Genomic DNA, 17747 nt, shown 5'->3' with positions numbered 1-17747 from the left:
AAAAATGGCATCTAGTGGAACTGGTTCTTGTTGTTCAAACTTTCAAAGAGGTTTTTGGCAAGCTTTCAGCAAGGACTGTTAAGCAAGCCAGGTATCTGTAGAGTGAGAGGTAAAGTTTTGTTATAGATCAAAAACAGACAGAAAGCAAACAAAAGAAAAACTAGCCAGTTTGCTACACAGCACGTGGATAACTGAACAGACTCACAATACAGAATGCAGATGGAGTGTAAAATTAAAGACTTGAAAGGAAGAGGTGCATAATGACTGGCATATTATTACCTAAAGAATGAATATAAAAGCAAGTTATTGCAAGGTAATATGGGGTGTGAATTTACAGTAGATTAACTACTCCATAGTGTTCATCCATGTGAACACATGCTTGTGCAGTTCATGTTTACTACATGAGGTAAGTTCTTGTTACCTTCGGTATAACATGGGCTACAAGTGCCCAGATGTTCAGTTACTGTGAAGTTACGTTTGTGCTGTGAAGCTGAGCTGCCTCCTTGTAGTTTGTCAGTATGTCTGTATCCTTTTGTTGATTATTTTGAGAAATGCTAAGAGAAATTTAACAACTGTATTAACTGGCAGGACAATGGCAGATGAAGTGCAGTGTTTACAAATAACTGATTATATGACAAGCAATAACTTTAACCACTTAAAATAATAAGGTTTAAATTAATCATTTAGGGAAGAAAAAAATGAGTTTTGTTCTGGAAGGCTCAGTGGAGATACCTGTTCTAAGTCAAGCAGGCAGCAAACAAAAATTATTAGCATGTTTAAGGAACAAGATAGGGAATAGAAGGTAATTATGTAAGCATCAATTACATGCCCTCCCTTGATCAGTTTGGGTTGCCATTCCTAAAGTGAATTCAGGAAAAATAACAGGGATTCATTGATTAATGACTACAACAATTAACCGCAAAATGCATTTTTAACAAGGAAGTGAAAATATTGTTTCTTTAGAGAGGAGATAGGTATGAAGGAATTATACAAAGCAGTGGATGGCAAGGTAAATAAAGTTGATTTTATTAGTGTTTCTTATAGTAAGAAGGGGATATTCAGTTTAGGAGGAAGATATCAGAGTAAAAACGGATAATAAAAGTGAATAGTTATTGCCACAGAATATATGTACCTTCTGAAACTTCCTGCAACAAGATACCATTCAGGCAGAAAGCTTAACAAGCCATAGTTACCTTAGACAGAACACTTAGCATTTTGCAAATGATCAATCCATAGGTTTCAATGTACAGAAATAACAAATTAATTTTCCTTATCAGTAAGATATTTCAGTTAGATGCATGAAAACTAACATTTCTTTGATCTTCTGAAATATGTCAGGCAGGATAGAGAGTTTGCTGGGCCATTGCTCTGAACTGACCTTTTGTCTAATACTGAGGAATGTGTCCTATGCTGCTGCTTTCATATTTGTGACTTTTTCTTTTCTACATTGCTTTTCTGTAATCAAGCTGAATATTTCCTTTATAAGTGGGTTACTGAGACACTGGTGAGGAAATCAGTATCTGAAATTAGCAATTTCCCTACTTAAGGCATGCAAATGATTGCTGATTATTTTTACAGAGTGATGAAGTCCTTGTCAGTGTGCATAGTGTAGTGGTTCACCTGTAGTGTTGTCAGTGTGTTAGTGATACTCAACTCAATTTTTAGTTGTCCTGAAATTTTCTTGTTCAGTTTGCCCATTGCCTGGCACGAGCCTAAGATAGTAGCGGTGCTACAGGGGAATCCAGGCAGATACGTTGGTGGTGAGTTGGGGAATGAAACTTTGAAGATAACAGTTCAGTGAGCCCCTTTCGTTGTATAGGGACTTTCTTGCCTTGATTTGTGATATGGGGACCTTCTTGGCTACTGTGTTACTTCTGGACAACTGAACTAAGAGGATTTTTTTGTCTGTATCAACTGTTAGCCATTGGACTTTCCTGATGGATAGATGGATGAAGGCTGTGATGAAATAATTGGGACTTCTTTCTGCTGTGTTCCTTACTAGGCAATAAAGTCTTTATTTCATGTATGTTTACCATAAAATATTTCCATGTGCTTATATTGTGGAACTTTCTATGGGGAGGACATGAAAATGCACAGCAGGTGTGTAGATCCAGAGCCAGGTGTCTGGATCCTGGATATGTATGTGTGTTTTCTTTGTGAATAGCACACTACTTCTCTCTGAAATATGCTGTAAGGTAAAAAGAAGGTTTTCTTCTGCAATGCTGCATTTGTGTGAGGTCCCAATCACTGGCTGGTGTGGGGGGTTGCAGTTGATGTCTACCAGGCTGTAGTACTTTGTAGTTATTAATGATAGTGAACTGAAGAATGTGTTGAATTGGCCAGCTTTACCAGAGAAGGAGGAGGTGAAGCCTGGTGGGAGTTCTGCCCCTCTCTGCGAGGGAGAGTATGAGATTTCAGGACCCAGTTATCATTAGGAATAGCTCCAATTCTTCTAGCCAGGGAGTTTAATCACAGGGATAACATCAGACCACCCAGGCAAGGGCTATACCCAGCTGCCTTTGCCTTTACTATGCACCCAGTTAGTGTCCATGATCCAGCAGACAGGATTCCTACAAACATCCTTGAGAGATCCATAGGAGGATGGGGCACTTTTCTCACTCTACATTTTTCATTTGGACAGAAAATGGAAATTAGCAAGAAGCAGATGAGTTTACCAAACCTTAGGACAGGGGAGGAGGAGTGAAGAAGAATTAGAATGGGAACTTGACAGTGCCCCAGAGTGACCTTGTGGGAATATGTCATAGGAATCCCAAAGTGGTGAGCTTCAGCTTAACATCAGCTACAACAGTATTTGAACCCACACCACTCCTCATTACCTGTCTCAATTACACAGTGTGGTACCCTGGCCTACCTTGTCCTCAGCAGAGGAAAAGTGCCACAAAGGAAACTGCCAGTGAGCCAAAAGACACTGTACAGGTCCCAGTGGGCATCAGCTCTGTCAGTTCTAGGCCTGAGCAGTGCAACATGGTGACTGCAAAGAGACCATGAAACTCAAGGTGCAGCAAATACTTGCAGAAATTTGGTGGGAATATTTTCCCCACCAAAGGGTTTTTTTCAGTGGTAGTCCCTTGCTTTGACTCAACCCACTTTGTCTGGGTCTTAATCAGATTTATTTTCCTCGTGTAACCATTTGGTTGGCTTTTACCCTTGCATGGCTGGAGAGGAAAGGAAGTATAAAGGAAAAAGACATCTCACTGTAACCAGGAAGAGGAGCAAGAAACCAGGAGATGAAGTCTGAGGGATATTCTTTTTTTCTTCTTTTACTGCTGCAGGACCCCTTCTCCTCTTCATTCCCAGGCTGTTCACACAGGAGCTGGAATTACTTTTAATATTACCGATTTGTAGCATCAGGAGTAATATAACTGATCTCAGCAGAGGTTGTAGGAAGTGAAAAAGTCAATGTAGTTTCTGCAGTGCTTTAATTGAACCCCTTCTGCTCTGAGGCTCCAAAGGGAATAGGAGCAGAGGCTTTTGTTATGATGCAGCAACATCTGCAGAGAGTCACCAAATGGGCCAGGCCGAGCAGTTAGAACTTGTGTTATGGGAAAGATTACACCCTGATCATCAAACATATGGCAGGACTGTGCCTTATCAAAATCACTCCCACTGGGATGTTTTGAGGTAGAGGGTCTGAATGAAAGCCTGACTTTTTCAGGAGAAGGAAGAGGGAAGTTCAGCCATCCACAGCAGCAGCACTAACTTGGGGTTTTTTTCATTCTTAAATGCATGCATACGCTGGAGACACTACAAAGGAATTTGCAAGTTTGTCAGGTTTCCCAGGAATGTCTCTGGCAGGTCTTTGTCTGGAACGTTTTCTGGAGACTGGAACACTTGTGCTCTGTATGCATATGTATATCCTGTAAGCTGGTAAGCTCCTCGAACAGAGAAGGAATGTCACAGGCCTTTGGCCAGATCAGCCTTGGTACACGCAGATTTCACACTTCCCAGCCTGTTAGCCCCACTTTTTCCATTTTTCTGGCTGATTGCTCCTGTAAATTCAAATCTGCACATAAAATGAAAGTGTTTTAGTATGGGGTGTGGTCGGCAAGCTGGCCTGAGTAACAAAAAGGTAGCCCTAGAAAAATCTGTCTGTATTATATGGTTTCTTCAAGGAATTTGTAATAGGTATGTTTTGTGCCACTATTCAGACAGTGAAAGCGTGTGTTAGAGATTTGTGGTTTGGGGTTTCCTTTGCCTCTTAAGGAAAGAGGCAGGTTAAGATCCCATGATGTTTCCTGTACTGGGATGGCCTGTTGGATTCCAGTATCTCAATGCACTAAGGGAAGGCAAGGCAGGTGGACTGTTTCCAATAGTACTGGAAGACCTGGATGCTCTGTTAGACCAAGTCATGCTAGCCTGCGCTAGATCACAGATGTACATGGGAGCTCTGTGGTGAAGCCAAGAAAATGCAACACACAGACTGGGGAGAGGACAGATTAACAGTGAATATTTATATTGTTGTTGCATCTAGTCATAGTGATCTCTGAAGGCTGAAAGAAGAAAAATATAACTAAAAGAAAGCATCAAAATTATTTCTCTTTTTTTTTTTTTTTTTTTTTTTTTTTTTAATGGCAAGTTCTTGGCTCTTCCCCTCTCTTCCTGGGAATATAAATATTTCATTGATCTTGAAAGCCTCAGGGGTATGTGTGTCTGAGGAAGGCTTGGCAGGTGAAAATACAGTGACTATGGAAGCCAGGTAATGGAAGAAAAGCAACATTTGTTTTACAAGCTATTGGATAAAGATGGCATTGCTGGATGAACAGTAAGTAATAAACTGAAAAATTAGGTAATGACTAAAGGGTCTTGAAGGAGTTAAACTGAACACACAGGACAAATAGTTAAAAAGAAAAAGGAGAAGATACTGCAAATCATGAAACATTTTGCACATTTTCAGTTTTCTAGTGGAATGCTTCATTCCTTGAGTTTATGATATAGTGTCATCTTGTCCTGTCTGAGGCATCAAAACCTAAAGATTCTGGTCTGGTCATAAGGTAGAGGAGCAGTGATCTTATGTGTGCCTTACCATTATTCCTGTCTAATCTTTCTTTTAAAGGAAAAGGTTTCTCAGTGAACTGTTGATGTTCATATATACCTTTGAAACTTGTTGAACCTTGTGCCAAAAACATTGTGGCATTAGATCTCCTCCTGTTTCAGACTGTGAACTCTTTATCATATTACAAGATTTTTTGAAAGAGATTATAAGGTAGGCCTATGATGACTGTGTTCTTTTGATGCATCTCTTAGTCTTGATCTTTGAAATATATCTCTAACTCAGGATCCCTTTTTCTCCTCACCAGTCAGAAAGATCCAAATGGAAATGTGAGATGTGTGAACTGGAGAGGATGCAAGCGTGGCTCCAAGTTAAGAGAAAGGGTCTTTAGACTTTGTAGATGTCCATTCCCCAGCACTTTATAGGCAACAGGATATGACTTCCCTCTGGCAGAAAAATACTAAAACTGCCAAGTGGGGAGTGTGAATCAGGCATTTGTTGTTGTGCATCGCTTGCTCAGTTCAGGATGTTGGTAATGCAAATTTAAGTCACTTTTCCACTCTCTGCCAAGAGGGCCAGAGTGACAACTTAGTGATGACATGTCCCTGTTCACCCTGGTTGGCTCCTGTGAACTAGCAAGAGAAACACTCAGGCTTTTAGGAGGCTTTTCCTGAATCCATGGAGGCTGATCTGCAGCACAGATATTTTTTTTTTTTATAATATTTGGCCATTGTTAACATCTCCTGCTTTTGCTTGTTTGAAACATTAGACAAGATCAAAATGAAAATACTTACTTTGTTATAGAAAAAGGGTTCTTGAATATGATAATGAGAAACTATTAAAAGAATAGTATAATGTAGATCAGAAATGTGAAAGATATTAAGCTCCTTTTCTGATTCTTCCTTGCGATTTCTAAAAGGTACTGTACAATGGGTCTTTGTCTGTAGGATGCTGTTCCTTAGAAACAAATTATATCCTGGAATTTTCTTTTTTCCTATCTGTATTTGGAGATTTTATATTTCCTATTTAAATTATAAAGCAGATTAACAAAAACAAACTCCTCAACTCTTATATCCAGCACTTTCGAGTATCATTCTGTGCTGTGGCCTTGTTTTCAATTTTAAAGTTATTTAGAAGTTAATTTCTCTCAATAAAGCAAGACCGTAGAGACCAATTCTTTTAAGCTTATGTGTCTCAGCTGTCAAGTGTATTGCAGTCATAAACCTACCTTGTAATGGTTAAAAAATAAATTTTAAAAAAGACATTATGCAATAATTTGTCTTTTGGCTTTGTTAGCATTGTATTGAACCATGTATAGCAGTACATATGTGTGCTATTAGGTTTCTAACACAAAGGTCTGTTTACTGATACGGCTGTGACAACCTACATGTTCTTCCCTGCATTAGTTCTTGGTATTTGATAATAAATAGAAGTACACCAAGTGGGCTCTCCTCCTTCCTTGAGAGCTTTTTGGGATTTATTATCCCATTGTGTTCTTCACTCAGCATGTGACCTTTTCGCTGTCCCCAACAGTTCAAAAACTGTGGCAAAACTCTGACTCATTCAGTCATGAAAGTTATTAGCTGTGTATTATCTGGCCTTTTACAGACTTCACAGACAACATATTGAAGTGAGGAGAGATACTTGAAAATAGGGATGCAGCACACACAGTTTTCCTGTCATAGTGTCAGAAAAAATATTCTGAAGTCCTTCACTGCTAGTGAAAAATTGAAATCTTACCAAGCAGGAGAGTTTGAACCCATCTTGATACAACTCACTGTGAAAACTAACTTTATTCTTGTAGATCCACACCAATAACCACTTTCCATGTTGAGCCCCACTAGCCTGCCTTTCTTGATTTTTTTTTTTTTAGTGGGGTTTTTGTTTTTTGTTTTGCTTTTGTTGGTTTTGGTTTGACTGGTTTGTTTTCCACTACAACAATTCTGTAAGCTGTAAGCTATTCTTTATGGAGATTTTGTTATCTGCTTTGGTCCATGTGCCATACGTTATCTTTTAAGCCAAAGTAACAATTGATTTGCTGCTAACTATTTGCCTCTATGAAGGGAAGAATTCAGTTTCATCAGGTGCACAGGAAGACTAGTGAATAGAAAATGAAGCCTCTCTGCTGAGCACAGACGTGTTGGAGGTGCCCCAGCAATCCAGCAAGGCAACATCCTGGCAAGCTAATTAGAGCAGCTGAAATGTCTCAGGGCATGGCACAGTAAAAAGCAGTGACACCCATCTGGGTGGGCTGGCTGCAGCTAAACCTTCTACTTATACTGGTATTCTCTCCCTCATCCCAAATCCCTTGCCTGTATTTAATCCTGCTGTTATTTAAACACCTGTCTATCTGGAATGTGTGAAATGTCCCTACTACCCATACTATTTGCTCACCTGCTTTGCTTAGAAAGACAGCTTTCAAATAAGCAATGATGCAGTATCAAAGAGGAAAGCATATCTCATTAACAGAGCAGGGGTGAGGTGGTAATTCATCAGACTAAATGGTTCTTGGTATCAGGACGATGAGAGAGAATTGGATAAAGTCATCTTCATTTCACACATCGGATGTGTTAGCAAAGTCGTGATCACTGTTGCTGACAAGCTAAGAATTGTACATATCCCATTACATTTATCATGTTGGCCTCTGTGTTTGCCTCATTTACCATTCTTGCTTCTTTTCAGACAATAAGGTCTTTGTTGACAGAAACTGTCATTGTTAGGTATTTGTATAGTGCCTGGCACAATCGGAACTAAACCCAATTTGAAGTTTTCTGTTATTGCAATGAACATGCTTTAAATTTTTAATTAAATTTTAGAGAAGACAAAAACATTTCAGGGAGAGAAGATGACACCTAATGCTGTTTTCCATATAAGATGGGTAGCACTACTCGTTACTAAGCTTGCCTGATACGTCCCACTGTAAGACCTTGCTTTAAATTGCTTGTAATGTTCTGAAACTTTATTCATTTGGACTCATATTTTCTGTGCTTCATGTTCATTTTTCAGAACACTTCAGGGAAGGTGAAGCATTCTAGCCAAAACTAAGGCTGGATTAAAAAAAAAAAAAATTCTGTGCAGTAGATACTAAAATATCTACTTTTCTTTTAAATCTCTTGTTCTCCTGTGCTTTGGAATAGCAATTTGGAATTTGAAATTTTGTCCAAGCTTGAAAATCCAAGTAACTGTCTAAAAAGCTTCAGGTGACATATAGTCAGCAGCACCTGCTAGAGCTGCTCAGCTTCATGGAGGTTCACTCCGCACTGAGGATTTGAAGTAAATTTGTTTGTATTTACATCTCTGGAATACTGAAGCTTGAGACCCCATTCTCCTGTGTTCTCGGTGACCTGGTATGTGTTGGGTTGGGAGCCTGACTTGAATGTAGAATGAGCAGGAATTCTGCCAAGGTGTGGTGAACACCTAGGACAAGGAGGTTGTGAAATTTGAGCCTGGATATAACTTGGGAGAGGACACTGAGAACCATTTGGGTGAAAGAGCAGAAATGGAAGGAATGGCAGTGTGGTAAATGTGATCCACCCAGGAGCCCACATTCTGGGACTGGGTGAACAAAGAGGTTGGGAAAAGGAGTGGGCTGCGGAGGGGAATAAAATGAGCCACTTGGATGTAGGGTATGTGAGCAACTGGAAGAAGAACTAAAAAGTGTGGGAAGACAGATCAGATAACTGCTCCCATGGAAAGGTCCAGGCCTGAGGTGGTGTGTCTCAGGGGCCAGAAGTAGTGGGGAGGCCAGTGCTGGAAGTCTGTAAGAATGAAACTGGACTAAGCAGAATAAGGAGAATAACACAGGAAACATTTCCTGGGACTGACTAGGTGAGAATAATGACACAGACAAGGAGCAAGAATGGGAAAGGCTAAAGCTGAGAAGGGATGAGGCAAAAGTGGCCACTTTTGGAGAAGCGGACAGAGGCCTGGTGCATAACCACTATAATATAATCCTGTCCAGATCTTGAAGTAGGACTTAAGTATTTTTTAAGCTCAGAAATATCACATGCCTTGTACTACTAAACCACAGAAGGAGAAGGAGTGGCAAACTACTGTTACCAGTTGCAATGTTAGTTCATGTTCCAACATTCAGTCAGGGGATATGAAGTCTGCAGTCCTGCACAAGGAGGTATGAGTGTAGTGTATTGCAATGGAGCTGGTATGTACTTGTTTGAGTAACGGTGCACAGTTCTGGTAAAAGAGCATTGTTAAGATCCCAAAGCTGGGAAGGTGCAGAGCTAGTTTTTAGACTCTTCTTTCTGTCTGTGTCATACATCTCATTGGCTATATGCCTTCCAGTTGCCATAGAAGTGAGCAGGGGCAATAGAGACAAATCTTGCTTGTCATATGACCTTAATCTTGGTGCAGAGCCAGGTCTGTTCTGTGGTCCTAAAAAGCAGCATGTGGTCATATAATTAAAAGCAGTCATAAACTTAATTCTGGCAATGCCTGACTGGGAATCTTAGCTTTGCAACCTTTGTAGTGTTCTGTAACCTCATGGAATGTTTTGGGTTTGTTTTGTTTTTTTTTTTTCCAAATGTAAATGAATACTTACACCGCTGTAGTAGGCACCATTACAGTATGTATTTAGGCTCTCTTAAATAAACCAACAGATAGTGTCTGCTTGCAGAGTTTGATCTTTCAAGAAGATAAGCAACACAAGAAAAATGCTCAGAGAAAGAAACAATGGAATATATTTTATATGCTTAAAAACACATAGATAACTTCTTTAGAGCTTGATATAACAAATGTACACCTAACATGATTTTAGGTTATCATTAACTAATGTATTTACTTGTGTGAACAGTTTGGAAGTGGTTGGGTGAGAAGTTTTTCATGTGTGTTAGAGTTTGGTTTTGAATTCTGTGTCCAAGGTACATATGCTGTTGGGTTGTGCTTGTATGTATACTGAGAGGGGGACAGAGAGAGAAAAGATGCATGTGGCTGGCTTAGTGACACAGCTCATGCTGACTGGGCAGATGCCCTAGTCTCCGCTCAGTGTAATATGAGCTTCTATCTTTTGGTTAGTGCATGCAGAGTTAATTTTTCACATGGCAGGAACATGATGTTGCTTTGTTACTTTGGGATTTTTGCCCTGTCTTTGTCTTTTTCCTCCTTTGTTCTTCTGTGAATGGAAGGGTTGTAGTTTTAATGCTGGTACTTGAATTCATCTCAAGCATGGTGGCTGTTCGTGTCATCTCTCCCACTGCTTTATGCAACTAACACAGTTCTGCATCTGAAGATTTCCCTTCTCCATCAGTATTACTTCTCTCAGTACATACTATATCCAGTTTATTTAGTGATACCTTTTGCTCTTCTCCTCACTTTTAATTGTTTCTGAAGCTTTTGTTTTTTGTTTTGTTTTTCTTTTTAGTTAACAAATCTGAACTTGGGAAGTGGAGCTATAAGCAAGGAGAATGCAGGTGCCCCGCAGAGCTACCGGTCACCACTCTACAAAAGAGGGTCATTGTGTGCTGTTCAGTCAGACACTCATATAGCTGACAAAAGATATGTCTCTTCAGCAGTCAGGTAAGTTGAAGTTGCTGCTCCAGCTTTTTGAAGAAGAATGCAATGCACTCAGGAGCTCATTTGTAATTTGTATTTGGCTTCTTGCTCAGAAGGTAACATCTAAGGTCTCAGGACTATCCTAGAAACTAGGCCTATGAAAAATAGAGCTATGTTCCCAGAGCTGGCAGGTCCATGGTGAAATAAGGGCATGGATGAACATGTAGAATGAAAGGGAAATTCCTGTTTCTCTTTGATCATTTCTCATCCCTGCATCTGTAAGTTTAGGTTTGCTGGTGTTGACATATATGTAGAATGCAGACTTACACCTGATACTGCAGAAATTTCCACTAAGGCCTCATCTTCATGCTTCTTCCTTGAATATCAAGTTTAGATCATTCAAAGACAGATCAGCATCTTGCAATGTTTATAAAAGTTTCTTTTTCAGGTGGCTTCTTTATGCTTTTTATTAATTTTGGTCTTGGAAGCTAGGAGCAAGGGCAAGCTTGCTGCAGTAGACTAGGCTGAATACAGTCCCAGAACTGCTGGAGATTTGATTTCTTCCTTTCCCACTTGAGTAAATACTATTTGTTCATTTGCCTAAGCCTTCATTTTTGTCTTTTAAAATAGAATAATGAGGCAGAACTTCTCCAATCCAAGTTTAGGAATGGAAAGCACTGTATACATGAAAATACTCATTCTTGTCATTGGTATGTGAATGCTACTGGAAAACAGAGGGAGGTGAAAGGAAGACACAGTGCAGAAGGCATGTGACTGAAGTGGTTGTACTTTCCCAAATGGGTCCTTCAATAGGAGGATTGGAATGGGATTTGGAAAGCTCAAGTAAAATTGTTCTTATTTCATCAGTCACTGCTTTTCAGAAAGAAAAGAGGAATGTGAGAAATGAATTCCTGGCCTGTTTCTGTTCCAGCACAATGTTTGCCTCTGGGGTTTAGAGTTATTGAGAGATGGTAGTAATTCTGCTCTTGGACCCCAGCCAGGTGAGCTATTACCTAATCCAAATAAAGAACCTATCCAACAGGTGTAAACTGCCTTCCCCTCCTACATAGCTTGAGAGAGCAGCAGAGTGCAGGCTCTCCTAGAGTTTCTCTTCCTTTCTCAACTCTGCTTGCACCTCTGCATGGACTCACAGAGGTAGCTGGAAAAAGATTACTGATGGTCTGAGTCTTCTGTTGCAGAACTCTGCAGAAGTCACTCTAATTGCCACGTTGCTCTGAAACTGTTTCAGTCGTTATGTTACCTGTAGATCTGACAACCCACCATTTAATGCCCAGAACTCCACTCTGAATGTCTTCCAGGGCTGTGCCTCATCTAGCATTGTATGCATAGTTTAATACCTTTAGAAATTCTGTTTTATTTTGTACAGCAATCCAAAAGTACTTCATAATTGTCTGGCCACAGCTGGTGTAAGATTTTGTCTGCAAATCTGTTATGAACCATTTGGTCTTTTCAGTATTTCAGTTACTCTCTTACAAGAGACAGAAAGATGGCTTAAGACCCTTTATTGAATTACTTTATCTTCATGGCTGCTTGTATCGAATGGCCAGAATATCAAGAGTTAAAAGTTGTGCAAATCTGGAGATGGAAAGAAGGGGATTCTTGAGGCAATGCTGGATTACTTAGGCTGTTAACTTTTATTTAATTAGATAATTACAATAGGGATATTAAGGTTGTGATATATGGAGATGTATATCTTGTATTATAAATGCCCTTTTTGCTCCTTGATCTGTTACATCGGAGCAAGCAGTTCATAGAGGGTCATCTGATGGGTGTCAGCCGGTGCTCAGCGCTGGCTGACTGTTTGAAGAAAAGCTTCCTGTTTTGTTCCGTTAATGTACTGGTCTATCAGTTGTAGAATTCAGCAAGGATGGAAATGTTTTGTAAATGGGTCTCTTATCTGGCTTGCACTTGGCTACAGTTCAAACATCTGCCTCTGAAACTCAGTCCTTACAGTTTTTGTATGGCTCTGTGGTAAATCTAAGCCATTTTAGTGCTGCTGAGGTTCGTTTGAAAATTTTGTTTTGATACTTGCAATCTATAGGATTCAGACTATTCTAACTGGCAAACCTTCTTCCTCTTTAATTCCCACTCTACCAGTGCTGACTTATTTAAATGTTTCTCAAAAGTAGTTCTCCCTTCTTTTGTTGAATTCTTTTGGTTGTATGAGGTGAGGTGCCAAATCAGTAGTCAGCTTGCCAAAAGGCAAAGGAGCTCCTGAGTTTGTAATATAGAGACAGAGAACAATTCTGGATATGTTAAAATGTTATTTTATAAATCTGCACTGCTGTGCCTTTTGAGATTTTTTTTTTTTTTTGTCACTTTGTAGAAGCATTGGTGCTATTCCCACTCAAATGATGGTTTAGGCTTTCACTGTGCTCCAGACAAAAGAAGCCTGCAGGGCTATACAAGAGGTGAGATGTTCCAAGTTGTACATGGACTTACTTCTGACTACCATAACATGACTGTCAGCCTCTGCCACATTTGCTGCAGCTGTGCCTTTGCTGTCCTCTGTAACTCATTGAGGCTATGCCAACTCTGCTCTCTCCTTCTTCAGTCCTAGTCCTGTCTCAGTGCCCTATTTCAGCTTCTAGTGTTCTATCTCAGCTTCTCACTCTGTCCATCAGGCAGGATTGTCATTCTTTCACATTCTGCTGTAAACGCACTAGATGTGGTTACATGTTTTGTAGTAAAGTATTTAAGATCCCCATATATAATTTTTATCACAATTTTAGTAATGTAATCTAAGGGCAATAAATATGAAAGCGATTCCTCGTTATCCAGTGAAACTAATTTCCAGTCACTGAAGCCATCACCTTACTAGAACTGCTCTTGAAAAAGCATTCTCTTGAAAGCATTCTCAGCTGCATAATAACTGTAAAAAATAAGGGGTTTAAGAGAACTAAGTGTGTTGATTCAGAACCTAAACTAACTTTGAAGTACCTGTTGGCAAATAGTTGTGTAATCCCTAGTGATGGGGTTGGTAGACATTCCTAGAAGCTTCTGGCACTGGCATCTGCAGCTGCTGTGTCACTTTTTTTTAAAAAAAAATTTTTTTTTTTTTAAAAGACAGTGGATTTCTCCTCAAAGAATAATGTAAACTCTGCAGGTCACTTAATCTCCAAGACATGGACCAAAGCTAGTGAGAAAGAGTTCTTTCTGACTGGTACAGACTTCTCTGTTTTCAGTGGGCACCTCGGATTCAGCTGCAGCCATCCTTGCTCAAGTTGATATTTTAGAACTCATATGGGCATTCTGTTGGCAAGAATTCAGCAATGAAACACTGAGGTTGTTTTAGCCTCAGCTAATACCACGTGGCCCTTCACTCGCTCTCCCCTGCCTGGTAAGATGGAGAGAGAAACACAACAAAGGGCTTGTGAGTTGATATGAGGACAGGGACGGCTCACTCACCAAGTACAGTCATGGGCAAAACAGACTCAACTTGGGGAAGAAAAATCTACTTAATTTGTTACCAATTAATCAGAGTAGAATAGTGAGACATGACAACCACATCTTAAAACACCTTCCCCCCACCCCTCCCTCCTTCCTGGGCTCAAATTACTTTGCTCCCAATTTCTCGACCTTCTCCCCGGCAGTGGCACAGGGGGATGGGGAAATGGGGGTTGCAGTTTGTCTATGCCGCTCTTTCCAGCATGCGGTCCGTCCCACGGGCTAAAAGAGTTCAGGAGCAAGGTGTTCCAACATGGGCTTCCTATGGAGTCATGGACCTCTTCGGGTGCAGCTCCCAGGTCCATCCTCCATGGGCTAGAGATGTCTCCCCTCCAGTGCACCTCCTCCCCCTACTCGGGCGTTGAGTGTGTCTGGAGTCTTCTTGCTCTGTCATGAGCTCTCGAGGTAGTCACAGCTGCCCTTGGGCACAGCGTCCCACTCCAGCCTACACCTGAGTATCTGCTCTGCTGTTTAAACTCCATGGGCTGCAGGGGACTCTTATTTACCTCCATCCACTCTTCTTGCTGACCTGAGTGTCCATAGTCCTCTGCCTCCTGCCTTCCTCCTCCTGTCTGGATGTCTTTTGTTCATGTCACGGCCTTCTGATGGCTCTCTCTTTCCTTGCCAGACTGGTTCTTCCCCTCATAAATACGGATTTGAAGAGATGTTTCCCTATTGCTGATGGGCTCAGCCTGGGCTGGAGGTGGGTCTGCCTTGGAGCCAGGGGAGCTTCTCAAAGCTTCTCACAGGGGCCATCACTATAGCCTCTTTCCACACTTCAAAAAAACCCCACCCCTCTCCCCCAAACCCAACACAAATGGCCAGTGTTTTGTCAGATCTCTAATTAGCTTCTTGTTATTTCATAACATCTTTCTCAAACCTAAAGACAAGACCAACCTAGCTCTTTTGAAGTACTCAGTGTATTTTTTTTCTTTGGATCTTCTGACAGATTTATCTAACTTGGTTAGGGGAGGCAGGCAAGCAAGCTTCCCTGTCATCAATCAGAGGGTAGGATGGCAGTCCAAATTATACCAGACAGCCTGGGAGGCCTACTGCAGTCAGAAACAAGGGTTCCCCTCTTACTGCTTGACATACTGGAAATACGTCTTAGCTCGTAGTTTCAGCCAAGGTGCTCAAGTTGAACAAGAAATGATGTTTTGTGGGCAGGCTATCTAATCTGGGTTAAATTATATAAAACCAGACTTTCTAAATTTTTTGATCTAAAGGTTCCTAAGTTTAATTTGCTCTGGTGTAATTCTCAGTGCTAGTAATAGTGTCAGCTGCTCAGGGCTTCACGAATTGTGTGCATGTACCCTCCACATGTCCAGGTTCCCAAACAGACTCAGCTCTGTGTATTTTCATTTTTATTTTTCCTTGCTTGGATGTATCGAATTGGATGGGAAACTAGAAGCTGCCACCCAGACATTTCGCATCTCAGGCTTTCAGGAACCCCAAACAATATGCCTCATGTCTGGAAATATCTGCAGCGCAGTAAGTCTGCAGCTTTTTGAAGGAATCAGACTTCATGCCCGTTCATAGCATAGTTAGAGCATTCACATAGTAGGTGCTGCTGGGTCCAATGGCATATATTCACTGCTTATTTACAAATCAACCGAACAATATGGATGCAGGAAATCCAGTGCCATTTAAAATGTTAGCTTCCTGTGCCTGTTCTAATAGCAAATATGTATTTATTTGTATCCCAAAAATTCTACACAGAAAGGTGACTGTACACTCCACTCTTGAACCCCATCTCACAAACCAAGAGCCCTGCGCCACATCTCCCGACAATCTTACACTACTTTTTGCAGTCTCTGAAACCAGGACCTTGTTTTTAATCACTGGCCTTTATTAGCCTGGCTGGGTAGTGGATACTTTGTCTTCCTTTCCCCACTTAGCACCTACTGCTGCTTCATGCTGGTTTCATTTACTGCTAGGGGTACAGGTACTACATGTTCTAGGTTTCATATGTTCTGCCCTGATCATGCTAAATATATACCCTTTGGACTTGTGAGGATGTGGAAGAGTTGCTGATCTCTTTTGAGAGTTTATTCTGTGCTGGTGTAAGCGGCTTCTCTATTTCCACTGAAACTCTGAGTTTTGCCGGAAAGACCCCAGACAGCTATCACGGGCTAATTGTAGTTCACTGGTCTTGGCCCTTTGTGTCTAAGGGGCAGCTTGCTGCATTTGATGTAAAGTAGAGGTGAAAGTGGCTTTGTTGTTTCCTTGGCTTTTAATTTTGGAGCTGTGGAATGTAAAATAAGAAATCGAGCCTGGACCCTGACTAGGCAGGCTCTGAAGAACTATGAGAAGAGTGATACTAGAACAGCCAAGAGATGTGCTAATGTGCAAGGTGATTCTCACAATGATAGAAGGGTGAGCAGCTGATAGAACAGGCTGGCTTTTTTGTGAGACTGATGAGCTAGGCCAGGGTGGGCTTAGCATGGCAGAAGCAGTATGGATGTTGCAGTAGGGGCTGTGTGAAAGAGATAACTATGTATGGGTTTGCAGCTTGAAGTAAGGAGGAGAGAAATCCCAGGGATCTTGGCAGCTAATGCCAGGTTTTTATAAGAATGAATCTATTTCTTTGTTACATAGGTGTTGCCTTGTAGTTCTGCATCTTAAGTGTTGATAGTGACTTTGTTCTCTTCCAAAACATTTGTTTCAAGCTCCTTGCAGTCTCTTGCAAGGTAGAGGCTGTCCAACCGCTGTCCTATGCTGTGCTTGCCAAGTGGTTGGAGCCCATTTGTTTGCACAGCATCTGGGTGCAAGCTAACTTGGAGACTATGCTGCACTGATGCCTCTGGAGGAAATGAAGGGAGAAAGCAGCAGGCACTGAGGGCTACAGAGCAGACCTTCAGTTTGGTTTGAGCAAACTGCATTGACCTTAACACCTCCCTAGCTAAGCAGCACAGAAGTGCCAGGGCAGCAGCAGACCAACAGCACTGAGTTCAGCCCTGTGCTAGCATAGCCACATGCCTATTCCTTGCTCCTCAGAGCACTTACACTCATTTATTTTTTTTTTTACCTTAATGCCTAAATTAATTAAATTTATTTGTTTGAGGTGGAGGAGTAATTGAGGGTGGATACAGTGGTTTGGGTTTTTTTGTTGGGTTTTTTTTTTTTTCCTCCCACAACTGATCCCCTCTGTGTCTCCACAGCAACTCTGTCACACTGATTCTGCCTGTAGTCCTTGAGCAGCAGCATTTCTGAGAACACTTGAATTTGGCGTTTGGTCTGTTATTACCTTCTGTTGAGAGGAGGTTTGAGGAAAGCAGGCAAAAAATAGAATTACTACCTGGGTAGCTGTATGTTCTTGCAACTCTAGTTTGTGCATGTTCTTCCTCTACCCATGCATATTTGTCCCCTGCCCTGGCAACCTCTTTTTTTTTTTTTAACACATCTCCCATGGTCGCTGATGACAAGTTGTTAACTGTGGAAGTGAATTGGCTGACGTAAACTTCAGAAATATGTCTTGCCTCGTATTTTTTTTTTTCCCCCTGTATATATTTTTGTCACACTAAAGAAGCTTGTGATGGCAGGTCCAATTACTCTCCGTCCTGCTTGGAAGTCGCCCTGAGCCTCAGCACCATGGGTTGGCACGGTCCTGAAGGATCCCTGCTTCCCACAGCGAGGCCTTGGCTGTGTCTGTCTGGAGCCTCTGGGAGAGGAAAGGCGGAAAGCTCGTGACTTGCCCAGACAGTCTGAGGCCTGGCCCTGCAGCCTCGGCTCCCCAGATGCTGTTGAGTCGGACTTGGCTGGG

The 17747-nt window shown here is 41.3% G+C and overlaps 1 protein-coding gene across 1 annotated transcript in view; it reads left to right on the top strand.

Moving 5' to 3' along the window:
• The window catches only part of LOC104523980 (tubulin polyglutamylase TTLL5), a gene marked incomplete at its 5' end in the record, with an annotated part of 80365 nt that overhangs the window by 13231 nt on the left and 49387 nt on the right, over nucleotides 1–17747 (top strand). Inside the window, one exon of the mRNA XM_010166722.2 lies at nucleotides 10386–10540. Coding sequence (XP_010165024.2) covers nucleotides 10386–10540 — 155 coding nt within the window. The remainder of the gene's footprint in view (nucleotides 1–10385; nucleotides 10541–17747) is intronic.

Source organism: Antrostomus carolinensis, unplaced genomic scaffold (genome assembly GCF_000700745.2).
Source record: "Antrostomus carolinensis isolate BGI_N321 unplaced genomic scaffold, ASM70074v2 scaffold10074, whole genome shotgun sequence".
NCBI lineage: Eukaryota > Metazoa > Chordata > Aves > Caprimulgiformes > Caprimulgidae > Antrostomus > Antrostomus carolinensis.
The sequence above is the reverse complement of the archived record's forward strand: the minus strand, read 5'-3'. Positions and strand labels throughout refer to the sequence as shown.